The sequence below is a fragment of the Megascapheus bottae genome, chromosome 16 (assembly GCF_031878675.1).
Source record: "Megascapheus bottae isolate mThoBot1 chromosome 16, mThoBot2.hap1, whole genome shotgun sequence".
Taxonomy (NCBI): domain Eukaryota; kingdom Metazoa; phylum Chordata; class Mammalia; order Rodentia; family Geomyidae; genus Megascapheus; species Megascapheus bottae.
In genome coordinates this window covers 13,990,676-14,004,200 of record NC_143524.1, presented here as the reverse complement: position 1 = coordinate 14,004,200, position 13,525 = coordinate 13,990,676, and the positions used below count along the sequence as shown (strand labels likewise).

The 13,525-nt window shown below is 48.6% G+C and overlaps 1 protein-coding gene across 1 annotated transcript in view; it reads right to left on the bottom strand.

The window, feature by feature from the left end:
* Syt13 (synaptotagmin 13) overlaps positions 1–13,525 on the bottom strand; it is a 34,044-nt gene that overhangs the window by 5,892 nt on the left and 14,627 nt on the right. The window contains exons 2-5 of the mRNA XM_090347852.1: positions 12,297–12,522; positions 9,060–9,194; positions 5,378–5,679; positions 418–547 (exon numbers count right to left, since the gene is read on the bottom strand). Of these exons, the coding sequence (XP_090203978.1) occupies positions 418–547; positions 5,378–5,679; positions 9,060–9,194; positions 12,297–12,522 (793 nt within the window). The remainder of the gene's footprint in view (positions 1–417; positions 548–5,377; positions 5,680–9,059; positions 9,195–12,296; positions 12,523–13,525) is intronic.

Genomic DNA, 13,525 nt, shown 5'->3' with positions numbered 1-13,525 from the left:
GGGTGAGGGCCCCCATATTGGCATTAGCCCTGGGGTACATGAAACCAGCTCTGAATTTTCCTGGATCTGAAAGATTTCACTACATGGCTACAGTCTGCCCCTTGAGTCCTAGGATCTAGGGTGATGATGAGAAGTGTTCTCATGTTTGATTTGTAAGGCAAGGAACCCCAGAGAAACCTGCCAGGCCCCTCATGGTTGGAATGGGCTCAGGACTGAATGGCGGCTGTGAACCCAAAGGAGCATACATACCCTTTATAGCTAGTTTAAGGACAACGACGATGAGGGAAGATCCAATCACATGCTACTATCCCCTCCCTGACCTGCTTACCTGCCCTTATTTCCTATCAGGTGCCACCTCTCTCCACAATTGTACCAGTGCTGGAAGGGGCCTAGTTCTCTCCTCTGCCCCTCACTTACCTTTGCCCAGCAGCTCCTTGGACTGGTTGGAGAGGAGGTTCTTGGCTTTAATCAGTACCACCAGGAGGCGACTGGCAGCGGGGAGGTAGCTGATAGACAGAAGGACTTCCCCTGTTCCTGTGGACAGCTCCTGAAACACAAGCAAGACTCGGGAAGGGAGCTGTGCTGGCAGTGGCCTGCGTGCCATTGACATCCCACGAGCTGCTCACTCATCTTTTCAGAAGGCAGAAGAATGACCAGACACAGTGGGACGATGGTGATTTTACCCATCATGTATCTAAACCCAACATAAAAACACACTGGGTATCGGTGGCTCACCTCTGGAATCCTTGGTACTCAGGAGGCTGAGATCTGAAGATCCTGGTTCAAAGCCAGCTTAGGCAGCAAAGTTCATAAAACTCTTATCTCCAATTAACCACTGAAAAGCCACAAGTGGAGATGTGGCTCAAGTGGGAGAGCAAGCTCAGGGATAGAACCCAGGTCCCGAGTCCAAGCTCCAGGACCAGCACAAACAAACAAAATGCAAAGAGTGACCACTCAGAATGCAGAGGGGCAGAGACAGCTAGGAGGCCCCATCACCCCTCACTCCTTGCCCCCTTGGGACCTGGGGTGCTTCTGGAAGTCAGGACTCTGAAGAAGACAGTCTGAGAATCACTGCATTGACGTCTGGCTCCTAGGGGCAGGAGCGGGGAGTGTAATTCATTGCTTTGTTTGAGGAGATCGCTCTGCCCAGCTGCTGTGGACTGAGCGAGCCAATAAAGTGACATGATCAAATGGACAGGGGTTTGCTTTGTCAACAGAGAGGCCAGAAATGTCAACACAGGACTGGGGACCCATGATGGCAGATGATACACTCAGGTCCCTGGAGAAAACCAAATGTCAATAAGTACACTCAGTGGAGGAGGGTGACAGCTCCAGGAAGCATCAAGCACACACACACACACACACACACACACACACACACACACACACAATTTACAGAGAGTGTTCATAAACTTCTACAAGAGTTCCTTTGAAAGTTCAAATCCATGAAGGACGAAATAGAAAAAAGAGATCCCTTCCAGAAGATGGCAACATGGTAGAGGGAAGGGACCTGGTAGGAAAAGGGAGTAGGAAGGAATCCACCCAGGTACAGCCCCTCCTCTGAGTGGAGAGCAGATGACCTTACCTCAGACAGTGCACCCTGCAGCCTTTCAATTCTGTCCCCCTCCTTCCAACTCTGTCTTTCCTTGTTATACACTGACAGTAATTTGGGGAGCTCTTCCCCCATCCTGTACTCCTGGTATAGCTGAGGCCACTGGGTAACTGCTTCTAGCACCACTAGGGGATCCTTTGAGTTCAAGGGGGTTCTCTGCACACTGTACTGGGCCACCACACCAAGATTCAAACCCCAGCCCAGGGACCAGCCCCCCGCAGATACGCAGAAACCAGACAGTGGGGCACAGCCCAGCACCACTGAGAGCTACCGTATGACACAGAACACTGTCCTTGCTGTCTCCAAATGTCACTTGTCAGTAGAAAGGGGATTTGTCTAGTCAACAAACATGCATAAAGGACCCAATGTGTTCTAGATGCTACTATGAAAGCAGAGAGGAAAATATCAGCCTCCAGGAAACTTGCGGTCAATGGGGGCGACAGACCAGAAGTGATGATATCAGCTAATAGGAAAAACAGACACCTGGGAATTGGTTAAATTAGCAAGTCCTCATTAATGGTCATAAATTATAATTTGAGTGATGATTAATAAAACCACAATTATTATCCATAACCTAAAGCTAGGTGATCTAATGTTCACAGAGGGCACAGACTAGGAAGGCTGGTCCCCCCCCACACCATCTGTGTGATCTTGGGCAAGTTCCTGGTTAATTCTGCTTCCTCAGCTATGAAAGGGACATAGTGTAAGCTCCCTGCATGGGGTTGGTGAAAATTTAAAGAGTTCATACTCCTGGAAAGAGCATATGCCAGGCATCAGTGGCACTTGTACTCCTCGCTACGAAGGAGGCTGAGATCTGAGGATTGTGATTCAAAACCAGCCTGGGAAAAATAGTCCATGAGACCCCTCTCTCCAATCAACCAATGGAAAGCCAGAAGGAGAGGTGTGGCTCAAGAGGTAGAATACCAACCTTGAGCAAAAATTGCCAAGTGAGAGCATGAGGCCCTAAGTTCAAATCCCAGTACCAGCACAAAATAACAATAACAAAACGCAACCCTAGACGCAGTGCTCTGCCCATACTCTCATTTCACAATGAATTCATGAAAGTGGAGGACTGGTGGCCAGCAGGGTGGTAGAGCTGGAATGGACACCTACTTACCATTTATCAATATTGGGTCTATGACTGGCCTTAACTGTGACCACACAAGGGTTAGGTTTGAGACCTCTACTCGCTTCCCCCAGACTAAGGGGAGACTACACCTATCTCTCTCCAGGGGCTCCTTGTGGATGTGTAGGGAGAGCACCTGGGCCAGCCCTGCCTATTACAGCTACAGTGCTGAGAGCAGATAATGCAATAGCTTAAAATACCTGCCCACAAGAATAACCCTTCTTCCTCCTTCCTCTCCCGGGCAGTCCCTCTCCCCTTCCTATGCTTCTCAGTGAATCATTCGAGGCTGCCCTGGAAGTGGAGTGTGCTCTGGTCCCTGATGACGCACATGCCACTGTGGGCTGAGTGTTTTCCGTCTAGAACAAGGACACTGCAGCAGCTCTGTTAACTCGCTGGAGCCTGCAGAAGAAACACTTCTGGGTGTACCATTGGCATCACCCCACTCTCTCCCCCAGTTTCAATCAGCCCCTACCTCCACCCCACTGAGAAACCTTGTCTGGGCCTGGGGCTCCCTCCTGCCTAACACACCATTTGGGGAGGTGGATGTGACTGGATATTTTTGGAGCAGTGACAGCTGCAGAGAAAATGAGGAGTCATGAGGATGGGTGCGCTTCCAGGGCAAGGCTCAGGTAGAGATGACTGGGTCCCCAGCTCCTGGCATGGTGCCTAGCACATGGTAGCAGCTAGGTGAGGGATTTGTGGGAAATGCAGAATAAGGTTTCCCTGGGTGAATGGAAGGGATCCGAAAGTCATCGAGGTGACTGAGACTGCTGCATTAGAACCCTACTGAGACCATTCAAGCCTTAAGCCCCAGAGGGGAACCTCTACTCCTTCAAAACCAGTGTACTAATATAAGAAACCCAAGCTGCAGTTCTCCCCCCAAGCCACACCCCCACACACCCCAGCCTGATTCAATCCCCAGTCACACACTATCGGAAAAGCATGTTTGAGCTGCCTAGCAACTTTCAAAGATGGAGAAAGAAACACAGAACAAGGAATGATGGCAAAAAGAGGACCAGATATAGCTAGGTACCATAACTCAAGCTTGTAATACTGACTACTTGGGAGGCAAGAGATTGGGCAGATCTTAGTCTGAGGCCAGGTTGGGGATGGGAACAGAAAATCTGATTTCAGCCATTCCAATAAAAAGTTAAGCTCAGTGACACCATCTGTCATCACAGCTATGCAGGAAGTAGAAATAGGAGGAGAGTGGTCCAGGTCAGCCAGGCATAAACTCAAGGTGCTCCTTAAAAAGTAAGGTAAAGAAGAGCTAGAGGCATTGATCAAGTGGTAGAGTACCTTCCTAGAAAGCAGAAGGCCCTGAATTCAAATCCCCAGGGATTTGTTTTCTCCCTTCCTACAATCTGGCAATCTAAATGTTAGGAGGTGAGTCCCCCACCAGTCATGAGTCTTGCTTGTCAAGTTGACTAAGTAGTACAGGATTTAGACTCAGCGTGGTCTGGCTTCAAGGCTGAACTCTGGCAGAGTGATCTGGGTGGGCTCAGTCTATAACTGGGATGGGTGACCCTCATCCCCGTGTGGTTGATGGGAAAATAGGGGCGAAGGGGTGTGTGTGTGTGGAAACTCAGCTAAAGTCCTGAGTGTCACCACTGAGATACAGGGAGGCTCAGAAACACCACCCTGATGGCTGGATTGATGACTTCAGCCCAGGACACTGCAAATGCCCCCTGTGAAGGCTCCAGCAGAAAATCTCTAGACCATCTCTACACAGCTGGCCACTGGAGGCCCCACACCCCACACATGCCTTCCTCAGACCCTTGCTGACCTGGCCAGCAGAGGGGGTTAGATGAGGAATTGCTCTCAGGACCCCTTTTCTCAATAGTGTGGTGTCACCACAGAATCTGCCCCTCACAACCTTGAGGGCAAGAGGAATCATCCAGAATGAGTGTCAGCCTAGAGCATGGGGCTCTGGTCCACCCCCAGGCCAGGCGGCTCCATCAGAGCCAGTAAAAACCATTCACCCAGCAGGCCTTCTAGAATTCTTCAAGTGCCTTTTGGACAAGGTTCCTCTTGGGTATTTCAAGGCTCAGCACGTTTGTCCTTGTCACTGTGAGCTGTATCAGATCACCTGTTGGCTTGGAATTTTTTTTTGCCAGCCCTGGGGCTTGAACTTAGGGCCTAAGTACTGTTCTTGAGCTTTCTCAAGGCTAGTGCTCTATCGCTTGAACCATAGCACCACTTCTGACTTTTTCTGCGTACATGGTACTGAGGAATCGAACCCAGGGCTTTGCGCATGCTAGTCAGGCACTCTACCACTAGGTCACACTCCTAGCCCCTTGGTCTAGAAATTCTACAAACAGAAGGATTCTACCCACCCACCCACCCACCCACCTTCCCTCTCTCCCCCTGTACTCATTCCTGTAAGGCCTGCATACAGTAGGTACACAAAGACAGTACTGGGTTTCAGTAGGAACCATACAACCTGAGCATGGGAACCCATGAGCATACACCCCACATGACAGTAAGGGCGTCTGTGCAGCAAGCAGGAGGTCCTCTTGCGAGCGCAGGCATTAGGAATCTTGGCTCTGCTCTAGGATGGCCTCTCTGCCTAGCCTGGAGCTCTCCCCTCCTGCAGTGTACCAGCTGGCTCTGGCCTTCCAGCCTCAAGGCAAACTTACCTTGGTGGAAGTCTTCAGCTCACCCCACTGTGCCACCCCCAGAGGCACGGACACCCCATCCAGGCCCAGGCGGAGCTCCCCAGCCACACTGTGGCGGGAGAAGCGGTCACAGGTCCTCAGGGTGAGCGTCAGGATGGCTGTGGGGAGCTCCTCCTCTGCCAGGGGCAGCGCCAGGCCCTCCTCCCAGGTGGTGTGCAGCTGCCGCTTCTTCAGGGCCGTCTGCGCCTCCACAGAGCCCGTCTTGATGGCCACACTGCCTTGGACATAGCAGTCACAGCCTCCTTCGTGGTCACTGGTCACAGCTGCAGACCAAGGGACAAGGGAACTCAGGTGAACCATTTCCTGGATCAGGGCTGTAGAATCCAGCTAAAGAGTAATGGTTTTACATGTTGAAAGATCCCTGGGCAACAACCTAAGGCCTCTGGGAGCAGCGCTGTAGCAAGGCATTTAGAAACAGGAGATTAATCAGGTGCAGGTGGGTCACACCAGTAATTCCCAGCTACTTGGGGGGCTAAGATAAAGGGGATGGCAATTTGAGGCAGTCTAGGTAAAAAAAAAAAAAGTCTAGGAGACTCGCTCTCTAATGAATCAGCAGAAAGCTGGACAGGAAGCACAGCCAAAATGATAAAGCAATGGCCAAGTGAGCAAGCAATGTGAAAGTTGAAGGCTCTGAGTCAAGACTGCCAAAAACAAAAACAAAGAAAAGGAAGAAGGGGAGAACAGGGGAGAGATCACCTGAGCGACTGTCAGTATACCTCACCCTCCACCTTCCTTAGAGACTGTGATAAGAATCACTGCTTCCTGGAGCCCTTTTGATGGAAGACTCTGCAATTTCCCCAAGCACCAGGGCCCAGGATGCCTCCACCTTCATTAGTGCCACTGGGGACACTATGACTCATAGGTTCTGTGCTTTGTATATTTACCACACTGCCACTTGTGGTGTGAATCACTTGGCTGCTCTCCCATTGATGTTGTATAATCTGAGCCTGAGGCTGGGTGTAGTCAATGTGTCATAATGTGGGCCCTGTCAGTTCTTCCCATCACTGTCACAAGAGCCCATGAGGATCAACTTATAAAGAAAAGACGTTGATTCTGGCTTACCATTTGGGATCTTCTACTTCATGATCAGTTGATCCCACCACTTTTTCAGCCTGTAGTCAGGCAGCTGGTCATGGTGTAAGTGAATAGCTAATCAAAACTATTCATTGATGGCCCAAATGCAAACAAGAATCAGAGGAAGGACCAGGGACCCATAGTCCCCTTCAGGGACATAGTCACAGTGACCTAAAGACCTCCCACTGGGATTCATCCCCACCCCCCTCTCACTGTGGGGTTTGAATTCAGCACCTGGGTGCTATCCTTGAGCTCTTTTGCTCAAGGGTAATGCTCACCTACCTTGAGATACAGTTCCACTTCTGATTTTCTGTTGGTTAATTGGAGGTAAAAGTTTCACAGGCTTTGCTGCCTGGGCTGGCTTTGAACGTTTATCTTCAGATCTCAGTCTCCTAAGTAGCTAGGAGTTCAGGCATGAGCCATCAGCACCCAGTTAAGTCTCAGCTCTTAAAGCCTTCCCTCCTCCCTCCATAGTGCTACAGCAGAGAGAAAGACACTACTCCGTGTGATGTCATGGAGGAACACTGAAGGGCCAAGCTATGGCTCCTGGGCAAGTCGCTTAGCAGGTGTAGTCACAGTGTGACTTACCCCCTGCCCCACTGAGGAGCTTGGGTGATTGGCACCTCAGTGGGAAATGTAGCAAGTGGGAGTTGACATTTCACAGGAAGAGCTTCCTCTACCAGCACTGAGTGGGAATCATTTTGGACAAGCCATGCATAAGACTTGTCACAACTCAGTTTCATAATCTGGAAAATGGAGCTTTGCTGAAGACCAAGTGTGATAATGCAAAAGAAAGAGCTTAAAAATCTTTAAAACAAACAGTAAAATGGAAAGAAAAGAAAAGGAGCCCAAAGCCTAGAGGTGTAGCTCAGTGGCGAAACACATGTTTAGTATGTGTAAGGCCCCAGATTCCAACTCCAGCACCAAAGACAAAACTGTGAGGAGCTGGATTGCAAATGCCTACAGAGTCTCTGGGCTAAGGACTCGTGCCCCAGCTCAGGGTACTGTCAGGAGGTGACAGCTCTTTCTCTTTCTTATTTTCTTTTCTCTTTCTTGCTTTCTTTCTTTCTTTCTTTCTGTCTTTCTTTCTTTCTTTCTTTCCTTCTTTCTTTCTTTCTTTCTTTCTTTCTTTCCTTCCTTCCTTCCCTTCTTCCTTCCTTCCTTCCTTCTTTCTTTCCTCTCTCTCTCTCTCCCTCTCTCTCTCTCTCTCTCTCTCTCTCTCTCTCTCTCTCTCTCTGCCTTTCTTTCTTCTTTCTTTCTTTCTTTCTTTCTTTCTTTCTTTCTTTCTTTCTTTCTTTCTTTCTTTCTTTCTTTCTTTCTGTGGGTCATGGGGCTTGAACTCAGCCTGGGTGCTGTCACTGAGCTCTTCAGCTCAAGGCTACCACCCTACCCTTGAGCCAAGCCCCACTTTCCGTTTCCTAGAGATTAATTGAAGATAAGCTTCAAGTCCTTCTGTGCCCAGGCTGGCTTTGAACCTTGATCCTCAGATCTCAGACTCCTGAGTAGCTAAGATTATAGGAGTGAGCCACCACACCCAGCGGTGACAGCACTTTCATAATCCCAGGGAAAGGATAGGACCTTGAAGGAGATATTGGGACTCCAGCCAATATTTCTGTTGGCTATTTCTATTTCTCTTCCCATGTCCAGCAATCACAGGCAGAAACTTCTAATACTATGAGCCAACATATACCTTTTCTCTTTTTAATTTCCTCGGGCATTTGGTCCCAGTGGTAGAAAGCTAACACTGAAGCAAAAGAAAATCAGCCACAGAAATCTAACTTATCTGGTGCCACAGCCAGCCCTCATTGCTCTGCAAAGTCTTGGCTTTAATCGTTGATGGTAAAGTGAATTGTCAGGCGAGTAATTCAAAGAACATCCCAGCCCCTCAGAAAGACGACCTGGTTCTGACTTTCTCAAAATCCTCTTGTCCAGCATATATATATATATATATATATATATATATATATATATATACACAAAGAGCTTATTTCCCTTCTTCCTGGGCAGCTCACTAGGCCCCAATTCCCAAGCTCTTTTGCATATGACTGGGTTCTAGCCAATGGGATGTGAGCAAAAGTGACATATGCCATGTCCAGTTTAGACTATTAGGGAGCAGCTGTGCCCTCTTATGCTTCTATCCCTTCATCCACTTGTGGACAGTGGTAACAGGATGCTGAGGTAGGAGTAGCAATACAGGTGGAAGGGGCCTGCTCCTCAAATTGTCATTGGGATGAGCGATGTCTACCAATCAAGAATCCCCATTCTGCTGGAAGCCAGTGATTCACAGCTATCATCCTAGGCAGGTGAAATCTAAGGATCAGGGTTCAAAGCCAGCCCAGATGGGAAAGTCCATGAGACTCTTATCTCCAGTTAATCAGCAAAAAGCCAGAAAGTGGAGCTGTGGCTCAAGTGGTAAAGCATTACATGCCTTGAGTGAAAGAGCCAAGCCCCAAGACTGGCATCTAAAATAAAAGTATACGAATCCTCATTTTGCATGGTTAGGGAGAAAAATCAATTCTTGTATTTTATGAATCTCGCATCCACCTGAAAATCAATAGCAGAGAAGTACCTTCCAGGTGAGTCACAAACAGCTCAGCCTTCTGCTGGTCGTAGTCCAGACAGTAGTGGAGTTTCGGGGCCTGGTTCCAGCTGGCAGCCTTCTCTGGGTTCCATGTCTCCATGACACAGACGTCCTCCACAACTCCTGTAAGACAGGCAGAGCTCATCACTGAGTTCCTTGTCACACTCTTCCCATAGCAGCCACCTAAGCCACAAACCCAAACAACCCTAGTCAGTGGCCATACCAGGGCCACTGGGGTCTGGGTCTCAAAGGATGTCAGAGCCCAGTGGTCAAGATGTGGGCAGACATGAGATGCTACATAATATCTGTGTGGTGCTGCACCTCTCTGGACCTCGCTTTCCTCATCTTTATGATGAAGAAGTTAAGAGTTCCTCTTTTCTACAGTCACTGTAAGCATGAAGTGAACAAAGGCAGGGGAGGTTTCTAATCCAGGGCCTGGCTCATGGTAAGTGCTCTCAGAAAGAGAAGCTGTCCCAGTCTGTGTGGCTCTGGTGAGCATGGCTGCCCCTAACTGATACCTAGTGTCACCACCTCCTGCTTCCCAGAAACAGACCTTGAATAGACCTTGAAGAGCAAGTCAGGAGTGGACACCAGGATGAAGGCAAAAGTGTGTGTGTGTGTGTGTGTGTGTGTGTGTGTGTGTGTGTCTGTGTCTGTGTCTGTGTCTGTGTCTGTGTCTGCCAATACTGAGGCTTGAACACAGGGCCTGGACACTGTCTCTGCACTTTTGTGCACAAGGTTATGCTCTTCGCTTAAGTCATGTCTCCACTTGGAGTCTCATGGACTTTTCTTTCCTGGGCTGGCTTTGAACCTGTCTTCAGATCTCAGCCACCTATGTAGCTATGAGTACAGGTGTGAGCTACCAACAGTGCCTCGCTGGTAACTGTGTATTTACTATATACTCAATACTTACTGATTGACTAGATGATCTCATCTTTAATTTGGAAGTTCCTAAAAACTAGCAGTGTTACTCTCTCTGCCCCTCTCCTGAACAGGCACCCAAGATTCTCAGGAATCAAACATAATAAAACAATTAAAGGCTACAGTAGCAGTTGGACACCTGTGGCTCACAGCTGTAATCCTAGCTAGTCAAGAGGCTGAGATCTGAGGATCACAGTTCAAAGCCAGCCTGGGCAGGAAAGTTGGTGAGACTCTTTATCTCCAACTGAACACTCAAAAACTGGACATGGCACTGTGGCTCTAGTGATAGAATGCTAGCCCTGAGCACAAAAAGGCTCAGGGACAAGGCCTAGGCCCTAAATGCAGGCCCCACAACTGACAAAACAAAACAACAACAATCTCCATCGCTACGTAGTTAATGTCGTTAACTGCTGTAGTTAACAGCAGGTGTCCGTTGAAGCAAACTAGAATTAGACTCTGGTTCTCAGAACAAATTCAAAGGGTACAACTATAGAGAACAATTAATGCCCTCCAAATGTCTCACTATGGAGCTCCTGCAAATAGTCCAAATTGTCCCTAAGGCATCTATCTAACCGAGGAACCGATCAGCGGGGACGTCCCAGTGTGAAGAGATGCACCTGTGTCTGGGGCCTCATTGGCTTCCATCCTGAGGACATCCTGGACACCTGCAACCTGCAGCTGCAGAAGGATCTTAGTGGGTCCTGGGGCTCTCGGCTCTCAGGCAGCTGTCAGCCTATAGCATCAGAACAGAACCCCTCTCCTCTTGGATCTCTTATGGTTGTTGGGGCTCAGGTCAGCATCTGCAAGTGGACTCTTACCATCCATTCATCAGGAAGGACCCAGGGGCTGGCACCACTCACAAGAGATTTCCATGGATCAACACTAAAGCTGGTGCCTTCCTGACAGGAAGGGAAACAAAAATTACCCAGCTTTCCCTTTGATGCCCTCCAAGCCTTGAACTTCTTTGGACTCATGGGAGAAGGGGTCATGACTGCAGTGACTGGCCCCACGGATCCTTGGGTGAACCAGTTCTCCTTGCAGTCCTCATGTCTTCAGTGGGTCCCTTTCGTCTATTTAAAAATGGGCTGTGATACCTGTGGTGCCTGACTTCAATCTAACCATCCAAGTGGCTGAGCTCTAGATGGTTGAGGTTTAAAGCCAGCTGGGATAGAAACTGTGAGAGCTCATCTCCAAAATAACCAACTAACAGCTAGGCTGACGGTCATAGTTCAAGTGCTAGAGTGCAATCAACCATCCAAGCAAAGGAAGCAAAGCAAGTGCATGACCCTGAGTTCAAACTCCATTAGTAGAAAAACAAAAAGGGGGAGGAAAAAATGCGTCAATGAGCAAAGCCCATTGAAGTCAGTCAGGACTGGTTCACACAGTAGTGTGACTTGAATCTGTCCCAGAAATGCCAGCTGACCACTGTGCTTCTGAGCCAGGACAGTGGGTACCTGTCCAGTAGCCGGCATGAGTCCAGTTGAACCCAGGTCAGAAGACATTCAAGATAAGGTCAATGCCAAAGCTGGTAGGATGTTTCTACACTACCACCTCCCTCACCAATGGCATAGAATAAAACCTAAACAACATCATGGGTGTCCGCATGGCTTTATGTGTCTCTCTAAAATGCTCCCCATGCTGTCCCCTTTCAGATAGACATCTATGGTCATAAATAGAAATATATAAACAATAGCCATGCCTTTTGAGGTTTGTTGTTGTTGTTGTGGAACTTGAACTCAGACCCTGGGTTCTGTCCTTGATCTATCCCACTCAAGGCTAGCTCTCCACCACTTTAAGCCACAGCTCCACTTCCAATTTTCTAGTGGTTCATTGGAGAAAAGTCTCATGGGCTTTTCTGCTCAGGCTGGCTTTACACGGTGATCCTTGGATCACACGGATTATAAGCAGGAGCTCCTGTTGCACAGCTTTAGCCACACTTTTTATGTGTTTTATAGGCAACATATTACTTCCACTTTCAATAATACTAACTTGTAGGTACTAATATGATTCCATGTTACAGATGAAGAAATGGAGGCCCAGAGAAGCTAGTAGTATTGATGTCACATAGCAAATTTGTCAAAGGGAAGAGAATTTTACCTAGGACTCTGAAGCCCCTGGTTTTAACCAGGACCCTATAACTTGTATGAGTTGAAAGGAAATCTTGTTTTTCCTGGAGGAAAGGACTTGAACAAAAGCTGAGTAACACCATTCAGTGGGCCCTGTGACCTCTGGCCTGCCCAATGTCCACACCAGCAGAGCCAGGCCAAGCAATGGCATCCCTAGAACACACTAACCGTTCCTTACCATTCTGTGGAAGGATAAACAGCTCCTCTGTGACCTGCTTCTTGAGGCGGCTGTCACTCGGGGCTTGGGAGCTGGTGGACACAGCAGGCTCCTCGGTGCTCCCTAGTTTATAGTCCGCATAGTTGATCACTTCTGGAGCCGTCACAGATGGCCTGGGGCCGTAGATGTCTGGGAATTTGAGGAGGGCTCGAGGCTGGACAGGCTCGGTGGATTTCTTAATGTTGAGCTGCAAATACAAATCATGCTCCTTAGGAAAATGGGAATTCCTGCTGGCTGTCACCTGCCATTTTCATGCATGAGTCACTCAAGCATCCATTGCTTTCCCCATCCTTTTGTCCATCCATCTGTCCGTCCATGGCAGTGCCACTGACAATCTAATATTGTTTTATGGGGGGAGGGAGTGGGGAGAGTTCTTCCTTTAGCTCCTTCCCTCTTCAACAGCAAGGCTAAACACAGTCCATGTTTTCTTTCTCACTGGCTTGGAGTTGACCGTCTACCACTTATTGGAACCACAACTGAGGACAGTTCAGGAGTTTAGGGGATTTTGTGTGTGTTTATATTTGATGTTATCCCAGCGCAGTCATTTTTAGAGGAGGTCTGGGTTTAGTTCCTGATTTACTCTAGCTTGACTGATTTTGGTCTGTTTTCTTTTCACTGTTACTTTGTTTCTTTTGGTTTTTGTTTGTTTTCCCTGAGATAAGGTCCTGCCTTTTTGTTTAAACTGATCTAAAACTCTACATCCCCCTGCTTCTGAATGTGGGGATTACAGGTGAGTGGCTAGCTACACAAGAGGCTGAGATCTGAGGATTGAAGTTTGAAGCCAGGCTGGGCAGGAAAGCCTGTGACATTCTTTATCTCCACTGGACCACCAGGAAACTGGAAGTGGAGCTGTGGCACCAAGTGGAAGAACACCACTGTGCCTTGAGCACAAAAACCTCAGGGAGAGCATAAAGGCCCTGAGTTCAAGCCTCACAATGGACCAAAAAAAAAAGAGAAGAAAACCTCAGTATCTTTCAGAGGACCATTTAACTCCAGTGAGCAAGAAGCCAGTCACAGGAATCTTCTTCCTCTTCTTGCTTTTCCCCAGGGAATCTTGGATGGAGAAGACACTGAGAGGTGCAGCCACTTAGGAGGCGACGCACTTGGTGGCTCAGACTTGCTTGTTCAGCCCTTCTCCTGCTCCCTGAGGAGTCACCCAGGGTCCCCTGAAGTCACCAAGACAGATGGCG